Raw genomic sequence first — 19,809 nt, 5'->3', positions numbered from 1 at the left:
TCTGCACATATTTTTTGCATCTGCGGCTTATGTGGAGAACAAATGTTCCTAAGTGCTTTTATACAGTACAATACTGTTGTGCAAATTTTATTTAATAGATTTTGGTGTTTTTAGGGGCGGGGAGATGGGGATGTGGGGGTCTGGAACAGATTAGTTGTGTTGCCATTCATTTCAATGGAGAGAGATGATATGTGATAAGAGTGTTTTGAGACACAAGTACGGTAACGGAATGAAATAAACTCCTATGTCACGGCACAGCTGTATTGTCTCAAAAAATGTTTGTCTGTGATATTATGAAAATAAATCAATTACTCCAACAGAAATTAAAAAATGGTGTTTGTAATATTGTTACTTTTTTTTTAATTCCTTGTTTACTCCCCACCCCATCCCTCCACCCACCCAAAAATATCGTATTTTTATAAAAATAATGCCTTTTCTCATGGGATTTAAAAAAAATAAATAAATCTCAAAAAATACAGAGTGGGCCAAAAGTAGGCTTATACTTGCAGGTTACATTTTGCGGGACTAAAACATTTTATTACAATTACCTGTGTTATATGAATATTTTTAACAATTTAATCCCCAAGTACTCCTTGAACATCGCAACATTCCTCAAACCTTTCCAGAACACTTTGACACACTATATAAATGTTAAAATCATTTGTACAACTTTATTCCACTAAGATTTTAAGACATTTTATTATTTTACAAACTCTGACTCAAACCATGTGTCAGACGTTTGTCTGAAAATGTCATGGTTCATTCTCATGATAATACTTTCCTCCAAAAGTCTTCTTCCAAGAACAGTCTGACTTTATTTAAACTAAAAATCAATTCTTATTGTGCCCCCCCCCACCCTCGTAATAACGTTATTCCTGGAATATCAAGACTTTTGTTCATTATCCTAATTACAGCATACGAATATTTTTACACGTGACTTTTTCTTCCCCTATGAGCAACATTATTCTTGTAGTGTTGTCTTGTATTCTTAGTATTTTATTTTGACTCTTTCTCGTGTGACACCAACATTCCTTCATATATCCTCATTTAACAGCCTTTGTATTTTGAAAGGTGTCCCGTAAATGCCACCCCGACAGGGCTCTGAGGCCATTTCAGGCAATCAGAAGCCAGAAAAAAGTCACTCGTTGAAAGGCACAATGGTAATGCCGGCTCGTCGAGTGGAGCTTCCAGATGATTTTGTTTTTTTAAAGTGCACGCCAAAGCAATGGGGGGGGGGGGGGCTGTCATCCCTACAGCCCCCATACCCTAATTGTAGATGTTGACAAAAGTGTTAGAATACCTACAAAAGTTTACACTGAAAATATGTGAAGGAAAAATATGGAGTTTGGACAAAAGAGTAGGTGTTGAACAGATGCTGAACAGTACTGTTCAGCATCCATGAGGTTCAAACTTGCGACCTGTCGCTCTGTAAACTGTGCCAAATGAACATTTGACTTTTACATAGACCAAAGGTATTGAAAAACAAAATGAGTGAAAACAACCAGTATGACTCGCCAATTCGCCAACTAAATTTCAGCTCACTACAAACACCGACAACACCTGGAAAGGTCTCCGGCGTTATGAGACAACCATACGTTGAATGAACTAATGATATATTCCAGACAAACCGAGACCTCGTTTATCATCGGTCAGTTTTTTGGGAGGGACACACACGCCAAATATGCGCTTCATTTGGCACACCCATTTTTGCTCGAGACACAAGCCCCGCTTCATCTGGCCCATCACTTCCTTCCTGGAAGTGAACGTGTGGCTGTTTGACCAAAGTATTGGGACACCTGTAACAGTATACATTTGTTACCATTGTTCTTTCTTCTTTAAAAGAACCTCTGCCACCACTCGCCAGTTTATTTTTCAGTGCTGTTTGATTTTCCGTAGTTTGGGCTCAGGTTCTGGAGGCAGACGGCACCGCAGTCCACAAACGAATCCCACATCAGGTTTTCACACGTTGCTAATGCGAACGCTGACACGGCCTCGCTCCTCCCGGTAGCTTTGCTCCAAGCGGATCTTCTCCGGGTCGGAGCCGTCGACGTGTTTCCCACCGCCGTTGCTCTGGTAGCCGTGTCGCTGGCCCTCTGACGGCTTGAAGACGGGCTGCGCCTTGCTCTTGGCCACCTTGTCGAAAAAGGCGAAGTCGGCCACGTATTTGCCCGACGGCGACAGGGAGACCACAGGAGGGAACTCATAGCCCCACAGGATCTCGTCGGGCAGGTAAGAGGTGCGAACCTGGCAGGTGGCCGACGTGGGCTCCACTGTGGCGCTTAGGATGACCAGCAGCTCAAAGTCGGCCAATTCCTGATCAGTCCAGCCGCCGCCTGGATGGAAATGGATATGACTTAACCTAGTTAGGATTATAGACTGTTTCTCATTGAGTCGCTGATGGTGTGGTGGTACACATGCCGGAGTTGTGTGCGGGCAGCGTGGGATCGGTTCCCACTCAGCGGCAGTGTCAATGTGGGTGTGAATGATCATTTGTCTCCATATGTGCCCTGCGACTGACTGCTAACAAGTTCAGGGTGTAGTTTACCTTCAGCCCAAAGTCAGCTGGGATAGGCCCCAGCACACCCGCGACCCTCGTGAGGATAAGCAGATTATGGAATGGATGGAGTTTTTCTTTTCAGAAAAAAAATGTTTTAAAACCAGCAAAGAAATGTTCCCCAAAAAAGATTTGCATGTGATTAAAAATAATTCTCACGAAAACATGACTAAAACAAAAACAACGGTTTTGTAACATGATGAACATGAACTTGTGAGATATATTTTTATTTAAGTTTATTTAGACTGACTTTTTCTATGAAAAACATGTCATTGTGATTGCCGCCGCCACCGCCCCCTTGCCCCCTCCAAAAAAAAAACTAACTTCCCACAAAAAATGTCAAAATGGAAAATTTCAAAGACTATTACGACAAGTTCAAATAAATGACAAAAATTAGTCCTTCTGAAATAGAAATGCGACTTATTTGCAGAACGCACCCTTGTTCGCCCAGGCCCTGAGAGGGCTGTCATCGTCGATGACATGGTAGAAAGTGAGTGGCAGGATGAGGAAGGGGCTGTCGCTGGAAGTGTCCACCTGGAAGGCCACGTTCCTCTGGTCCAGGCGAACCGTCTCGCCCTCCTTAGTCAAAGATGACTGGAGCAGCTTACCCGTCACCTGGACAAATGCCACTCATTGTTAACATGTAATCAGCTTTGAACCTACTTGCACACAAACAAGGTGAAATATTGATTTTGCCCCTTCCTCAAAAGAAGACAAACGCTTGATGATTCGCTTTCTTAAAGAATCAAAAACAACAAACAAATGTTGCACTGACCTATCAAAGGAAGACAATCTATTGATGTTTTTATTTTCCGAGAAAGAAGACAACAAACTGATGTTCCTAGGAATACAAATTATTCATGTTACTGTTTTCTACAAAGAAAACTAAATGAGAAACTCCCAATGTTGGACTTTCTTAAAAAGAAAAACTATTGGTGTCACACTTTCACCAAAAGACAAACGACTGAAATTGCAATACCCTAAAAAGATAACAAGCTACTAATGTTGCACTTTTGTATAACACACACACACACACCAATGCTGCATTTTCCTTTAAGAGACAAACTCATTTTTTGGCACTTCTCTAAACTATTAATGTTAACCTTTCCCAAAAAGAAGGCAAACTACTTATGTTGTGCTTTCTGAAAATAAACGAACTGACTAACATTGAACTCTCCGAAAAAGAAGAAAAAATATTTACACTACACTTTCCCTAAAGGGAAGACAAACCACTGACTTTACTTTCCTAAGAAATATAGAAATTAAACAAAACCAAAAAGAGAAACTACGAATGTCAGTTTACTAAAACGAATCAAAACTACTAATGTTGTGCTATTCCCCCGGAAAATAGAAGACAAAAATGAATGATGTGGGAGTTTCCCTTCAAAGGCAAACTGCTCTTTCCTAAAAAACCTTGCTTTCCTAAAAAGAAGACCAAAAAACTACCAGTTACACTTTCCTAAGAATACGCTGTCTTTTAATACGTTTCATTTTTCACTTCCCTAAAAAGAAGACGAGCTTCTGATGTTGTGATTTCATGAAAAGAAAAACTACTGGTTCTAATGATTCACTTAAAACAAAAGACAAATTGCCAATGTCGCCCTCTCCCATAAGAGACAAATGTCTTTGTTGCACTTTCTTTAAAAATGAAAAAAAGAGACTACTACTACAAGACAAACCACATATGTTGCACTTTCTCTAAAAAGAAGATAACTGCCATATTGAAGTTGCAATTTCCTCAAATTAAATAAATAAATATCCTTTAAACCAGGGGTCCCCAAACTACGGCCCGCGAATACGGCCCGTCAGCACATTTGGCCCGGCCCTCTAACCTGTGTTAAAAACGCCCCAAAAAAACCCTAACTGCAAACGGTGGTGTCTACAAGCCTACTGGAACATACAAAAGGATTATAAGGAAGGAACACGAACTTTAAGAGACTGCTCATAAGTGTCAGAGAGATTCTGCTCTGACAACTGAGCTGAACTTTTATCTGTTAAACAGAAAGTTAATGTTCCATGGCTTTTTTTTCTATGAAGAACCCAGAGAGAGTTATTTAGTTATTATTAGGGCAGTTCACACGGCAAGATTTGGTCCGGTGCTGCGCCGGGGCTGCCCCAGTAGAGCGTTCACACGTGCAAATTAGCTCCGGCGTAGCCCCGGAAAAGAGCTTATACCGGACCAAATTTGACCCACCTCAGGGAGGTGGGTCAAATATTTGCTCCGGACCAAATGCTCGTTTGCGAAGCAGCACCTGTGTAAATTTGCACGTGTGAACGCAACTGGGTTAAATTTGCTCCAGAGCAAATGCTTGTGAAGAGTACGTATGGCGAGAATGCCTTGCTTTCGTGCTCTGTCGAACTTCCGTAATGTGTTTGTTTCATAACGGCACACGACTTGGCTAGTACAGTGCACTCCGCTTAATAGAACACCATTGGGCCGAAGCGCTTCTGTTCTACTAAGCGGAGTTTCTATTAACCGGAGATGGTCATCAGACACGTCGACGACCAAGTTATGCACGCAGAAAAACCCCTGCTGACGAGTTAGAAGAGATATTTCGACTGTGGACGTCCATATCTTTAATCAAACAACACTGCTTCAGTCAAACATCTCAAATCACGAGTAGAATTTCGTTACTTTTGTCTGGAAACAGGAGTCCGTAATTTTGCGGTTGACTTCCCTCTCAATGCGCTGGATAAGAGGGAAGTCCTGGAAACCGCGGGCGTACAATCCTTCTGAGAATCCGGCAATGCATCGTATCGTCTGAGTATGTCCTTCTTATCCGCAGGTGATAGCCCTCGTCTCTTGAATGAAGTTGAAGCCATTGTGACGTGCGTGTGTCTATGTGTGGAGTGACGCGTGCTACCTGTTATACGGCTAGAACTACACATTGCGCAACATTGTATGGCGTAATCGTAGGCGCAACAGCATAGCAGTGGTATCGCGTTTTCTCGCGATAGTGGTATCGCGATTGCTACACTTCGAAAACCACTAGTTTACAATTTTCATTGCTTACGGCCTGTTCTATTAAGCGGAGATCTGTTCTACTAAGCGGAATATCTTTATAGGAAATTGCATTAGGCAAATCCGTTCCAGAGCCTTTTGCTCTATTAAGCGGATTACTCTATTAACCAGAGTTCTATTAAGCGGAGTGCACTCTAACATCTTTCCTTTTGTAGGAGACTGGACTGTCTCGGTGTTGTTTGTTCCTTTGTTGTTTGTTCACAACCCCCCGCCGCCCATAGAATTTATTTTGTGATTTCCTCTCTTGATTTTCTGTTTGGCGCATTAGTGTTTGCTTTTCTGAGTGTCATTGAAGTCATCTTTCATTTACGTTTTCTTGGGCGGTCACTCTCGAGCAGAAGGCACGGAGACCGAGAAGGAGAAGGACGTGCTTGTCCAGTAGTCGCTCGAGTTGTGTATATGTTTTTAAAAGAACCAACACGACAGCTCATTTGTTTTCTGTCATTTTGCTCCGCTGCAGAAACTGCCGTGTGTACGCAAGTGGGGCTGCACCTGCGCTGTGCCGGTGCTGACACGCTCAGCGGCTTTGTACGTGTAAACGCAACACACAATTTGCTGCGGTGTAAAATATCCCGCAACAAAATACATCGGTGCAGCACCGGAGCAAATGTGTGCCGTGAGAACACCCCTAATGTCCAAGGATATTTTGCACCGCAGCAAATTGTGTGGAGCGTTCACACGTACAAAGCCGCTGAGCGGGGCAGCCCCGGTACAGTGTCGGGGCTGCCCCACTTGCGTTCACACGGCAGTTTCTGCAGCGGAGCAAAACGACAGAAAACAAACGAGCTGTCGTGTTGGTTATTTTTAAAACGTACTGTATATACACAACTCAAGCGACTACTGGACCGGCACGTCCTTCTCCTTCTCGGTTTCCGTGCCTTATGCTCGAGAGTAACCGCCCAAGAAAACGTAAATGAACGATGACTTCAATGACACTCAGAAAAGCAAACACTAATGTGCCAAACAGAAAATCAAGAGAGGAAATCACAAAATAAATTCTATGGGGGCGGGGGGTTGTGAACAAACAACAAAGGAACAAACAACTCCGAGACAGTCCAGTCTCCTACAAAAGGAAAGATGTTACTAGCCAAGTCTGGTGTCGTTATGAATCAACACATTACGGAAGTCCGACAGAGCACAAAAGCAACGCATTCTCGCCATACGTACTCTTCATAAGCATTTGCTCTGGAGCTAATTTAACCCAGTTGCGTTTACATGTGCAAATTTACACAGGTGCTGCTTCGCAAACGAGCATTTGGTCCGGAGCAAATATTTGACCCACCTCCCTGAGGTATACCAAATCTTGCCGTGTGAACACCCCTAATATCTCGGTGCAGCACCGGAGCAAATGTGTGCCGTGTGAACGGCCCTATTTATTTCCCGTTTTTTTTCTGTGAAGAACTCAGAGAGGGTTATTTAGTTATTATTTATTTCATTAATAGTGTTATTATTTGTTTCCTGACTTTTTTTATGTAAAGAACCTGGAAAGGGTTATTTGGTTATGCGTGGCTTTCTGGAAAACAATACATTTTTTAAGCTCCCCTACGATCGTCACACTTTTTCTGTTATAACCTGACACCGGCCCCCCATTAGAGAAGGGAAAAGTTATGTGGCCCTCACAGGAAAAAGTTTGGGCACCCCTGCTCCAAACAAAGAAAAGTAAAGAAAGATGACTGATGATGCACTTTCCTTACTGATGATACAAACTTTTTGTCTCCCTTTCCGAAAAGGAAGACACACTGTATTTTTTTTAAATAAATTAAGACTGCATGCTCGTGTCACACTGGGGTTGCGCTTGGTCAAAAAGAAGAAAATTCTGGTGGCACTTGCCTGACAGCCAAGGAGGAGGCTCTTGCGCATGTTGGCCACCCTGATCATGAGGCACGGGCGTCCCTCCTGGCTCGACACCACGGCGTGCTGGCTGAACTTGACCGTCTCGCCTCGCTTCTTCGGACGCGCCACCTGAGCTCCCACACCACAGAACATTCACACAAAACTCTTGCAGCGCCGGCAAAAATACAGTGCGCCTCAGGCTCTGGCTAGCAGATGTCGTGGCGAGCGCTTTTGCCGTTTGTACTGTATAGCATATCATAGCAATGAAGCCATGTTATTAGTAGTATTGTAATTATTATTTCGAAAAACTATCCTGTTACAAAAATGTTTTTGAATTTTAGAAAGCCATCATTTGTGTGGGGGAAAAAAGTTGTCATGTTACGACAGTCTTATTTTGGGAGAAAATGCTTGATTTTTTGTTTCAATTGTAATCTCAAGAGATTCACATATTTTCAAATAAAAGTATTATACTTTGGGGTTTTTTGTGGCAATTTGTATATTTTGAGAAAAAAGTCTCCACATTTTAAACCTTTTTTAATGAAAAAGTTCATTATTTTCATAAGTAACTTAATACTCAAAAAGAGATATTTTTAGAAAAAAATAATTTAAAAATCATTCTTACAAGAATAAAATGTTATTGTTTTCCAAAAAAAGTTGAAATACAATGAACACAGTGTCGTGTGTATTTTTGTTATAATGCCATAATTTGTGAGGAAAAAAAAGTCTTATGACAAATCTGCTTTGGAGAGCAAGTTAGCTATTTCAATCAAATTGTAATCGCAACCTTTTTTCAAATCGAAAAAGTTGCTTTTTCATACTTTGTCATTTCCATAGTTTGAAAGAAAATCCTAAAATTCTGACAAGCAGTCTTGTTTTATTGTCACTATTTGATGATTGTGGACCGCAAATGTATCCATTAGCCGGCAATAAACATGCATCTGCTGTATTGAGCGAGTCATTTTGCTCGTCGTTCTAATTTTTTTCTCAGATTGGAGAGGTGCCCCCTCTCAGGCGGACGCACCCCTGCCACTTTGCGTGCCAGCTAGCGTTCACGCCAAAGCCTTCACCTTAGCCAGGAACGTTCCGGTGATGAAGATCTCCATGAGCGTGGTGATGAGCAGCTGGATGATGAGCAGGACGATTGCGAAGGGGCACTCCTCGGTGATACAGCGGAAACCGTAGCCGATGGTGGTCTGCGACTCCAGCGAGAAGAGGAAGGCGCCCGTCAGCGTCTGCATCTGCATCACGCATGGAGTGTGGTTGGACGGAGGCTCGGACTCTGCAACCACAATTGGATTTATTTTGGAGGGGTGGAATCAGTCATTTAAAAAAAAGCCTCCAATTATGATGACTTTCTCTTAAAAAAAAGAAACATTCCGATGGTTCTTGAAAACAATTTGACTTAATTCTGCTTTCATGAACAAATGTATGGACAAGTAAAACAATACATTATTTTCTAAATATTACAATGTTTCTTGATAGTGGCATTTTCCTGATTTATTTTTTTATTCAACATTAAAAACATTTTCGACTATTTTATAATAAAACACCTAAAAAAGCTAAAAACACCTTACTATACATGGTCGGGTTTGTTTCAGCAAAAAACATGGTAATTTCTTTTCGGCCAAAGATGTCTTACTATACATGGCCATTTTTTTGGGCGAAAAATGCCTTATGATACAAGGGCGTGAAACCTCAATGGATGGCATTGTATCTGACCAAAGTACACTGCCATTCACAGTCCCTGTTAGTGCAGCGGTATACATGTCGGTGTTTGGTCCAGGCAACCCTGGTTCAAACCCCGCTCAGTTATGTATGAAAATACAACAGTTTGTTGCTTTTTCCTGGAAACTCTCGAAAGTGCTTGTCAAATACTGCATGTCTGTAGTGCAAGCCAAATCACAGTCACTGGTAGTGTAGAGGTATACATGCTGGCGTTCGGTCCATACAACCCTAGTTCAAACCCAGCTCAGTTATGTATGAAAATGCAACACTTAATTACTTTTCCTGGAAACCCTGAAAAGTGCATATCAAATACGCCTATAGTGCAGAACAAGTAACTGTCACTGGTAGTGTAGAGTTATACACACCAGCGTTCGGTTCAGGCAACCCTGGTTCCAATCCTGCTCATTTATGTAAGGAAAACAAACGACCATATACAGTCAGGCCTTTTCAGCCCCCCCAAGAAAGACCATATATAGGAAGGTGTTTTTTGCCCAAAAAAACAACCATGTATGGTTAGGCGTTTTTAGCCGGAAAAAAATGACTGTGTATAGTAGGGCGTTTTTGACGAAAAAACAGCCGAAAAAACGACCATGTATAGTAAGGCATTTTTAGCCCCAAAAAACGACCACGTATTGAAAGACGTTTTTAGACGGACAAAAATGTCCATGTATAGTAAGGCTTTTTTGCCGGACAAAACGACCATGTGTAGTAAGGCGTTTTTAGCCCAAAAAAACGACCATGTATAGTAAGGCGTTTTTAGCCCAAAAAAACGACCAAGTATAGTTAGGCGTTTTAGCCCAAAAAAACGACCATGTATTGTAAGGCATTTTAGCCCCAAATAACGACCAAGTATATTTAGTAAGGAATTTTTTGCCGAAAAAAAACGACCATGTATATTTAGTAAGGCGTTTTTAGCCGGAAAAAACGACCATGTATAATAAGGCGTTTTTAGACGGACAAAAATGTCCATGTATAGTAAGGCTTTTTTGCCGGACAAAACGACCATGTATAGTAAGGCGTTTTTAGCCCCAAAAAACGACCATGTATAGTAAGGCATTTTTTGCCGAAAAAAAACTGACGATGTATAGTAAGGCGTTTTTAGCCGAAAAAAAGACCATGTATAGTAAGGCGTTTTTTGCCGGAAAAAAACCAACCCTGTATAGTAAGCCGTTTTTGCCGGAAAAAAACGACCATGTATAGTAAGGCGTTTTTAGCCGAAAAAAACGATCATGTATAGTAAGGCATTTTTATCCCCAAAAAACGACCATGTATAGTAAGGCGTTTTTAGCCCAGAAAAAAAGGCCATATATAGTAAGGCGTTTTTAGCCGGAAAAAATGACTATGTATAGTATTGCGTTTTTGACGAAAAAACGACCGAAAAAACGACCATGTATAGTAAGGCATTTTTAGCCCCAAAAAACGACCATGTATTGTAAGACGTTTTTAGACGGACAAAAATGTCCATGTATAGTAAGGCTTTTTTGCCGAAAAAAACGACCCTGTACAGTAATCCGTTTTTTGCCGGAAAAAAACGACCATGTATAGTATCGGCGTTTTTAGCCGGAAAAAACGCCCAGGTATAGTAAGGTGTTTTTAGCCAAAAAAAAACCCGACCATATATAACAAGGCGTTTTTTGTTGAAAAAAAACAACCATATATAGTAAGGCGTTTTTTGCAGGAAAAAAACGACCATGTATATAGTAAGGCGTTTTTGGCTGAAAAAAACGACCATGTATAGTAAGGCGTTTTTAGCTGGAAAAAAACGACCATGTATATTAAGGCTTTTTTAGCCCCAAAAAAACGACCATGTATTGTAAGGCGTTTTTTGCCGAAAAAAACAACCCTGTATAGTAAGCCGTTTTTGCCGGAAAAAAACGACCATGTATAGTAAGGCGTTTTTAGCCGAAAAAACAATCATGTATAGTAAGGCGTTTTTAGCCGAAAAAAACGATCATGTATAGTAAGGCATTTTTAGCCCCAAAAAACGACCATGTATAGTAAGGCGTTTTTAGCCCCAAAAAAACGACCATATATAGTAAGGCATTTTTAGCCCCAAAAAACGACCACGTATAGTTAGGCGTTTTTAGCCCCAAAAAACGACCATGTATTGTAAGGCGTTTTTAGACGGACAAAAATGTCCATGTATAGTAAGGCTTTTTTGCCGAAAAAAACGACCCTGTATAGTAATCCGTTTTTTGACGGAAAAAAACGACCATGTATAGTAAGGCGTTTTTAGCCGGAAAAAACGCCCATGTATATAGTAAGGCGTTTTTGGCTGAAAAAAACGACCATGTATAGTAAGGCGTTTTTAGCTGAAAAAAAATGACCATGTATAGTAAGGCTTTTTTTGCCGGACAAAACGACCATGTATAGTAAGGCGTTTTTAGCCGGAAAAAATGTCCATTTATTGTAAGGCTTTTTTGCCGGACAAAACGACCATGTATAGTAAGGCGTTTTTAGCCGAAAAAAACGATCATGTATAGTAAGGCATTTTTATCCCCAAAAAACGACCATGTATAGTAAGGCGTTTTTAGCCGCGAAAAAACGGCCATATATAGTAAGGCGTTTTTAGCCCCAAAAAACGACCATGTATAGTAAGGCATTTTTAGCCCCAAAAAACGACCATGTATTGTAAGACGTTTTTAGACGGACAAAAATGTCCATGTATAGTAAGGCTTTTTTGCCGAAAAAAACGACCCTGTACAGTAATCCGTTTTTTGCCGGAAAAAAACGACCATGTATAGTAAGGCGTTTTTAGCCGGAAAAAACGCCCATGTATAGTAAAGTGTTTTTAGCCAAAAAAAACCCGACCATATATAACAAGGCGTTTTTTTGTTGAAAAAAACCAACCATATATAGTAAGGCGTTTTTTGCTGAAAAAAACGACCATGTATGTAGTAAGGCGTTTTTGGCTGAAAAAAACGACCATGTATAGTAAGGCGTTTTTAGCTGAAAAAAAACGACCATGTATATTAAGGCTTTTTTAGCCCCAAAAAACGACCATGTATTGTAAGGCGTTTTTTGCCGAAAAAAACAACCCTGTATAGTAAGGCGTTTTTGCCGGAAAAAAACGACCATGTATAGTAAGGCGTTTTTAGCCGAAAAAAACGATCATGTATAGTAAGGCGTTTTTAGCCGAAAAAAACGATCATGTATAGTAAGGCATTTTTAGCCCCAAAAAATGACCATGTATAGTAAGGCATTTTTAGCCCCAAAAAACGACCACGTATAGTTAGGCGTTTTTAGCCCCAAAAAACGACCATGTATTGTAAGACGTTTTTAGACGGACAAAAATGTCCATGTATAGTAAGGCTTTTTTGCCGAAAAAAACGACCCTGTATAGTAATCCGTTTTTTGCCAGAAAAAAACCACCATGTATAGTAAGGCGTTTTTAGCCTGAAAAAACGCCCATGTATAGTAAGGTGTTTTTAGCCAAAAAAAACCCGACCATATATAACAAGGCGTTTTTTGTTGAAAAAAACCAACCATATATAGTAAGGCGTTTTTTGCAGGAAAAAAACGACCATGTATATAGTAAGGCGTTTTTGGCTGAAAAAAACGACCATGTATAGTATGGCATTGTTAGCCCCCAAAAAACGACCATGTATAGTAAGGCGTTTTTAGGCCCAAAAAAACGACCATATATAGTAAGGCATTTTTAGCCCCAAAAAACGACCACGTATAGTTAGGCTTTTTTAGCCCCAAAAAACAACCATGTATAGTAAGGCGTTTTTAGCCGGAAAAAAACGATCATGTATAGTAAGGCGTTTTTAGCCGAAAAAAACGATCATGTATAGTATGGCATTGTTAGCCCCCAAAAAACGACCATGTACAGTATAGTAAGGCGTTTTTAGGCCCAAAAAAACGACCATATATAGTAAGGCATTTTTAGCCCCAAAAAACGACCACGTATAGTTAGGCGTTTTTAGCCCCAAAAAACGACTATGTATTGTAAGACGTTTTTAGACGGACAAGAATGTCCATGTATAGTAAGGCTTTTTTGCCGAAAAAAATGACCCTGTATAGTAATCCGTTTTTTGCCGGAAAAAAACGACCATGTATAGTAAGGCGTTTTTAGCCGGAAAAAACGCCCATGTATAGTAAGGTGTTTTTAGCCAAAAAAAACGACCATATATAACAAGGCGTTTTTGTTGAAAAAAAACAACCATATATAGTAAGGCGTTTTTTGCCGAAAAAAACGACCATGTATATAGTAAGGCGTTTTTGGCTGAAAAAAAATGACCATGTATATTAAGGCTTTTTTAGCCCAAAAAAACGACCATGTATTGTAAGGCGTTTTTAGCCGGACAAAAATGTCCATGTATAGTAAGGCTTTTTTTGCCGGACAAAACGACCATGTATGGTAAGGCGTTTTTAGCCGGAAAAAATGTCCATGTATAGTAAGGCTTTTTTGCCGGACAAAACGACCATGTATAGTAAGGCGTTTTTGCTGAAAAAAACGACCATGTATCGTAAGGCATTTTTTGCCGAAAAAAACGACCATGTATAGTAAACCATTTTTTGCCGGAAAAAAACGACCATGTATAGTAAGGTGTTTTTAGCCGAAAAAAATGACTGTGTAGTTGGGCATTTTTGACAAAAAAAAAGGACCATGTATAGTAAGGCGTTTTTTTGCCGAAAAAAACGACCCTGTATAGTAAGCCGTTTTTTGCCGGATAAAAACTAACATGTATAGTAAGGCGTTTTTAGCGGGAAAAAACGACCATGTATAGTAAGGCGTTTTTTGCCGAAAAAAATGACTGTGTAGTTGGGCATTTTTGACGAAAAAAAGGACCATGTATAGTAAGGCGTTTCTTGTTGAAAAAAACGACCATGTACATAGTAAGGCGTTTTTTGCCGGAAAAAAACGGCCTTGTATAGTAAGGTGTTTTTTGCGGAAAAAAAGACCATGTATAGTAAGGCATTTTTAGCCCCCCCCCCAAAAAAACGACCATGTAGATAGAGTAAGGTGTTTTTAGCCCCAAAAAACCACCATGTATAGTAAGGCGTTTTTTGCCAAAAAAAAAAAACGCTTACTATACATGGTCGTTTGTTGCGGTTAAAAACACCTGAAATCAGCCCCATCTTGTCCCATCACTCCTCCTTACCGAGCAGATCTCCGTGCACCAGCGCCAGCAGGTACCAAAGCACCCCAAACAGGAACCAGGTCCCGGCAAAGGTGGCGGTGAACAGGAAGAACTTGTAGCGCCACTGCATGTCCACAAAGGTGGTCCACAGGTCTCGCATGTAAAGAGAGCCACGCCCACTAACGTGCTCGATGCGGATGTTGCTGCGGCCATCTTTGGACAGCACCCGCCGCCGCTTCCGCAACGTACTGCCGGTGTTGGAGAGGCCGCCGCCCAGCAGGGGTTTCAAGACGTCCGTCTGCGTCTGAGAGTGGCACACCTTCTGGGGGGAGGAGCTACGAGCATAAGATGGTGTGGCGGACGTCATCTGGGGAAGAAAACAAGTCTCATGGAGGTTCTCTTGATACTGATTTTTGATACTGATTTTTTTGGCCAAATAGTGGACCCCCGCATACTCACGGTTGACCATCTGTAGATTTGTACATTCACTGATTTTTGTTTCTTCTATTTATTTAATATTTGGGGGCAGGAGATGAGGGTTTTTTCCCTCCATTTCCCCATTCCCTAACACAGACACACACACACACACACACACACACACACACACACACACTGTGGGTCTTCTCAGGATAGACGTGCCTGCCAAATTTCATGAAGATATGCGAAGTGGAGTTGGTCACGTTTCTCTTTGACAGAACTATGGAGATGGCCAAAATGACCCTAAAATTTTCAGGCATGCCTTCTTGAAACTTTTTTTTTCATGGGTGTATTTATGATGGACATTCCTGCCAAATTTCATGTAGTGAAAGTGAAACTCATTAGGAGCTGATTTTATGATAGATTTTTGCGGAACATGGATTGGGCTGATTGGTCGCCACTCCCTCTTGATTTAGGAAGCATGACATCACAAAGTTGCCGAGGGGGGTTTGGTGTTTTGGAGTTTGTTTTGCTGGAGCTGTTCATTTTATGGCTTTATGCTCACGTTGCCAAGCATAACTTCCCAAAGCGGAGGCGAACAAACGCTTGACTGTACTGGCAGCCATTAGACACGCTCACTTTGCCCCGACCGGTCGCCCATCCCGTTGGGGAGGGGACGACGGACAATAAGAAGGTGGTGAAGGAAGAAAAAGAGAAGCTGCAGTGCGCTCATAGACAAGCCAAGTGAATCGCCACGAATGAAAACACTGAAGCTTCTTGTCTGACCTGGTTTGTACATTCAGGGCACAAAAGAATGGTCTCTCACTGGAAACGAGAGACGACCAAAAGAGTTCGATAGGAAAATTGCCAAATGTTTCTTTTCTGCAAAGAGAATTTCATCTGGAAACTCTCCTTCTCTCCGCCACTCATCACTTAATACATTTCGACCACAGTTTGTGATCAGAGATGCACGTATTTTTTATTTTTTTAAGGTAGATGCATTTTTTGTTCTTTTGTTGAAAATGGATCTGGATGCATGATTTTTATTTCATGCAACCACCTGATTAAATATAATTGCGTCAATTCAACAAAAACTTTTTTCAGTGTTGCCAGTAAAGTAACAGATTGCCGAGTTCCAACCTTTGTTACAATCCTGATAAATTGCATTCGAAAGTAACAAAGTCGGATTACAGGTTACTTTAATAGCTACATTCAGCAGATACTGACTACCTCGCTTCACATATAAATGACAGCCGGGTTTTTTTCACTGAGGTGGAAGTGCATTTTTAAATGTGACATTGAAGAATAAAGTTTGTTTGTATTAAAAGATAAAGACAACCTTTTTGACTTACCATAATTATTGTTATGTTTTATTTCAATTAAAATGGGTAAAACAAAAACTGTAAAACAAAACACGTCTTTCGGGGCATTATGTAACGCACATACATTTTAAAATAAAATCCAAAATTAAGGCAATCTTACCCATATCATAGTAACGGTTCAGTTCAGCAACAGGTAGCTTTTTTTTTTTTTTTAAAGAAAATGTCATCATTATAAATTACACCTCACTGCGCAAGATTTTACAGGTCAAATTTAAAAACAATGAAGATATCTCAAAAAACTTGATGTGTAGTTTTAAAAATCGACAAACATGTTTGTATTAGTTGTACTATTGCGTGAATGGTTAGTCAAATTTATCAACCGATTGTGTCGTGTAAACAGACATAACATTAGTTGTGTGAATGGACAGGAGAAAAAAAAAGTAGGCCTTGGCCTTCTAGAGGCCACCCTGCAACAGATGACATAACCAATCGGCTTTCATTACATCATCTGATTTGGGGGGCCGATACCCTGAAAAGCTTCACACTCACAATGACGCCATTCAAGAGAATGCGCGCACACACACTCCGTCACACACGCGTCCAATCATATTGGGAGCGACCTCTTGGGTAGGATGTATTCCATCTCCATGGCAACGCCACCACTCGCCGCACTTGCCCGCTTGGCGATCCCGATCGTCCGACGCCCCAATCCAAACTTTTTTTCCTTTTCGGACCCGGGGAGAACAAAAGCGGCGTTTCCTACCTCCCTCCCTCCCTGCCTTACCATCCATTGCTCTCTCCCTCTTTTCTCCTCTTTTCCCCTCTCCTTCCTTTCCTTCTTGTGCCTCCTCTCCTCCATCCACACAGGAATGCTTTGTTTGGCTCACACATGAAAGGCACAAAAGATGCCATTGACAAAAAGCATCCTTGTTTGAGTGTGTGTGTGTGTGCGCCCGCAAGCAGGCTACAGCACATGACTGTGTGAGACTGTAAGCAAACTTGAGATTTAGTGTTTGTGTGTTTTGTGTGACAGAAAACTTGGATTGTGCGTGTGCGTGTGTGTGTGTAAAGAAAATGAGAGTTGCGTGACAAAAGGCCCTCCTCGTTAGTATTCCGCGGGGAGGAGTGATCGACCTACATGGGCCAGCTGCGCTACACAACCGTACAGTTTGTGTGTGTGTGTGTGTGTGTGTGTGTGCATGTTTGCAAAAGAGAAATGGAGTGTTTCAGTAATGTGTGATAAAAAATCATGAGTAGTATTTCAGTGCTATGTGTGAGAGTGTTTCCGATGTGAGTGTGAGAGCGTTTCAGTTATGAAGGGGAGACCGTTTTAATTGCGTGTGTGTGGTGAGGGGGGGGTGTGCGCACACGTGCATTTGGTGTTTCAGTGGTATTCTTAATGGTGTTAAGTAGTGCATGGGTGAGAAAAAAAATTAAGTTGCTCATTTGAGAGTATTTTAATAGTGCGAGAAAACTCAGCAATGTGATGAATAGAGCAGTTCAATACATTCAATGAAAGCATTTCAGTATGTATGAGTGTTTCCGTAGATTTAAAAGCAGTATTTCAGTTGAGTGTGAGAGGGGAAAAAAACATTGGCGTGTGTTCCAAGAAATTATATGAGACCATTTTAGTCTGAGTGAAAGCATTTCAGATATGACAGCAGTTCAGTATGGTGTGTGAGAACGGTTCAGTAGTGTTTTAGATGTTTCAGTTGTGTGTGAGAGCATTTCAATTACATGCGAGGAAAAATATTTGAGTCGAGTGCATTCTTGCATTGACAGTATCTCAGTATGTGTGAGAGCTTCCAGTATATGAGAGCAGTTCAGTAGTGTACCCGTGTTTTTCGAAGTTTCAGTATGTGTGAGAGCAGTTCAGCAGCATGGGAGGAAAAAATGCTAATTACAGTATGCATCGGACATTCAAATGAGAGCATTTCAGTGAGTGTGAGAGTGCATTTTGGAATACAAGAGCTGGTCAGTATAATGTGGGGACAGTGAGAGCATTTCAGAGTGTGCGCGTACCAGTGATTTAGCCAATTCAGTAGCGTGTGAGAGCATTTTAACATTCATTCATTATGTAATAAACTTTCAGTCTACAGTGGGATGGAATTTCAGTATAACGTGAGTGTTTCAGCCATTTCAGTATTGTGTGAGAGCAATTTAGTAGTGTGTGTGAGGGGAAAAAAAACAGTTGTGTGTTTGGAAGCATTTCAGCATATTTTAGAAGAGCATTTCCGCCAATTGTCTTAAATGCCTTCGGTCAGACTTGGCCACGATCAAAGGTCAATGAATGCACAAAATTGTCCGGATAGTCCTTGAATGCACCATGCCTTGGAGAGGTGCATCATGGGAAATCAAGCGTCCATTTGCACAGGATGCAAAAGGAAGTAGTAAGAGCAACAAAAATATTTTAACATGAATGACTGATTAAAATAATATGATTGAAATATTAAGTTATGGCCTAGGGTCTAATTTAGTTTCTTATAAAAAGTTTTGATGTTTGATTTGAAAAGCTAAACTACAAATATATGCAAATCTATGCAAGAATTGTTGAATCTGACCTGATGGCAACTGAAATTTGAAGAGAAAAATCAGAACTTCATCTTTTCACAAGTTGCAAATATAAAGAAAATAAACATTTAGTTACTGATCATTTCATTACATTTTCCTCAAAGTTTTTAAAGTGTTTTGTTTTGGATTTTTTTTTAAATAATAGAGTCAAATCATTTTAATAACTAATGGTGTCATTGGCATATGTTTCTAAGTATTGCAATCTCATAGTACATTTATATTTAATAAGTCATAGCATTTTTTTAAAATACTAAATAATTGTAATCATGGATTTTGAAATACTGGAGTACAATACAGTAAATATTAATAATTTTAGGAACTATTAATATTCATTTAACGATCATTATATATCTATGGATATCTATATCTGCATATCAACACCAATCATCTACACTGTTATTACAAATAAAAAAGAAAAGAAACATACAAATATGTTTTTTATTATTTTTGTCATGTTATTATTTATTAATTCTATTTTTAATTTGATGAGGTGATTTTTTTAAAACGATCAAGTAGTTACTATTTTGAAAATGTGAACAATAATAATTGATTTTTAATACACAAATGTACGTGTTATTTATTATCAAAATCAATATAAATAATAATTTACATTAAGTAATTTAGGCAATTTTGAAAAATGAGTGACCTGTTATTAAGTAACAATAATAACAGGTTAATTTTTTTAATTTTAATATATTTTTTTCTGAAATGTCATTCATATTAAATTATTTGTGGAAGAAATCCATTCTGCACCCCCCCCCCCTCAAAATATCTGTACAGGTAAAACAAAAATAAATCTATAGATAAATAAATAGGCAAATAATTTCATAAATGCATGCACTGGAAAAGCATCTTTTGAAAGTGTCCTTACCTTTTTAAGGTAGGCTTGTGTTGAAAGGTTGGCGTGCGAGAGGACTTTGCGTGGAGTCAGCAGTTGTTGCACATGGTGCTGGTCCAGTTGGGGACCGAGCGGATGGTTCGTCTGTCCCCTCAAACTCTCCCGGACGTGACCCCCTCTTGTCCCTATAAGAGGCCACTCTCCCTCCCTCCCGTGCGCCTCGTTGTTTCCCCCCGCCCGGCATTCCTGTTGCGTCCCGCTCACATCCGAGCCGTCACCTCTGGAGCGGGACCCCGAGTTCGAACTGTCGCCTCCAAGAAGCGCGAGCAGAGTCGCGCACGTGGAGTGGCAACCACACGTGCACGCTGCCCCCACACCATGGCTGTCGCGCCCCCCGCCACAGCTTCTTCTGTAAAAAGAAAACAAGACACAAATGTTCT

At 40.5% G+C, this 19,809-nt stretch overlaps 1 protein-coding gene across 1 annotated transcript; it reads right to left on the bottom strand.

Annotated features, from left to right (window-relative positions):
• Nucleotides 1-454: 454 nt before the first annotated feature.
• Nucleotides 455-19,789, bottom strand: LOC127616021 (ATP-sensitive inward rectifier potassium channel 10-like). Its single transcript, XM_052087433.1, has 6 exons — nt 19,403-19,789; nt 14,243-14,588; nt 8,477-8,688; nt 7,407-7,538; nt 2,992-3,169; nt 455-2,333 (listed from the first exon to the last, which is right to left on the bottom strand). The coding sequence occupies exons 2-6, from the start codon at nt 14,586-14,588 to the stop codon at nt 1,960-1,962; spliced, it is 1,242 nt and encodes a 413-aa protein (XP_051943393.1). The 5' UTR covers nt 19,403-19,789; the 3' UTR covers nt 455-1,959.
• Nucleotides 19,790-19,809: the final 20 nt, after the last annotated feature.

This window comes from Hippocampus zosterae, chromosome 15, assembly GCF_025434085.1.
Source record: "Hippocampus zosterae strain Florida chromosome 15, ASM2543408v3, whole genome shotgun sequence".
NCBI classification, from domain to species: Eukaryota; Metazoa; Chordata; class Actinopteri; order Syngnathiformes; family Syngnathidae; genus Hippocampus; species Hippocampus zosterae.
The sequence above is the reverse complement of the archived record's forward strand: the minus strand, read 5'-3'. Positions and strand labels throughout refer to the sequence as shown.

Excerpts from the sequence above, each read along its gene's own strand:
- LOC127616021 (XM_052087433.1), bottom strand. The coding sequence starts at position 14,588 with ATGACGTCCGCCACACCATCTTATGCTCGTAGCTCCTCCCCCCAGAAG. Across the intron at positions 7,539-8,476 it reads CCGGAACGTTCCTGGCTAAG|GTGGCGCGTCCGAAGAAGCG; the intron begins GTGAAGGCTTTG and ends GTGGGAGCTCAG. Across the intron at positions 2,334-2,991 it reads CAGGGCCTGGGCGAACAAGG|GCGGCGGCTGGACTGATCAG; the intron begins GTGCGTTCTGCA and ends ATTTCCATCCAG.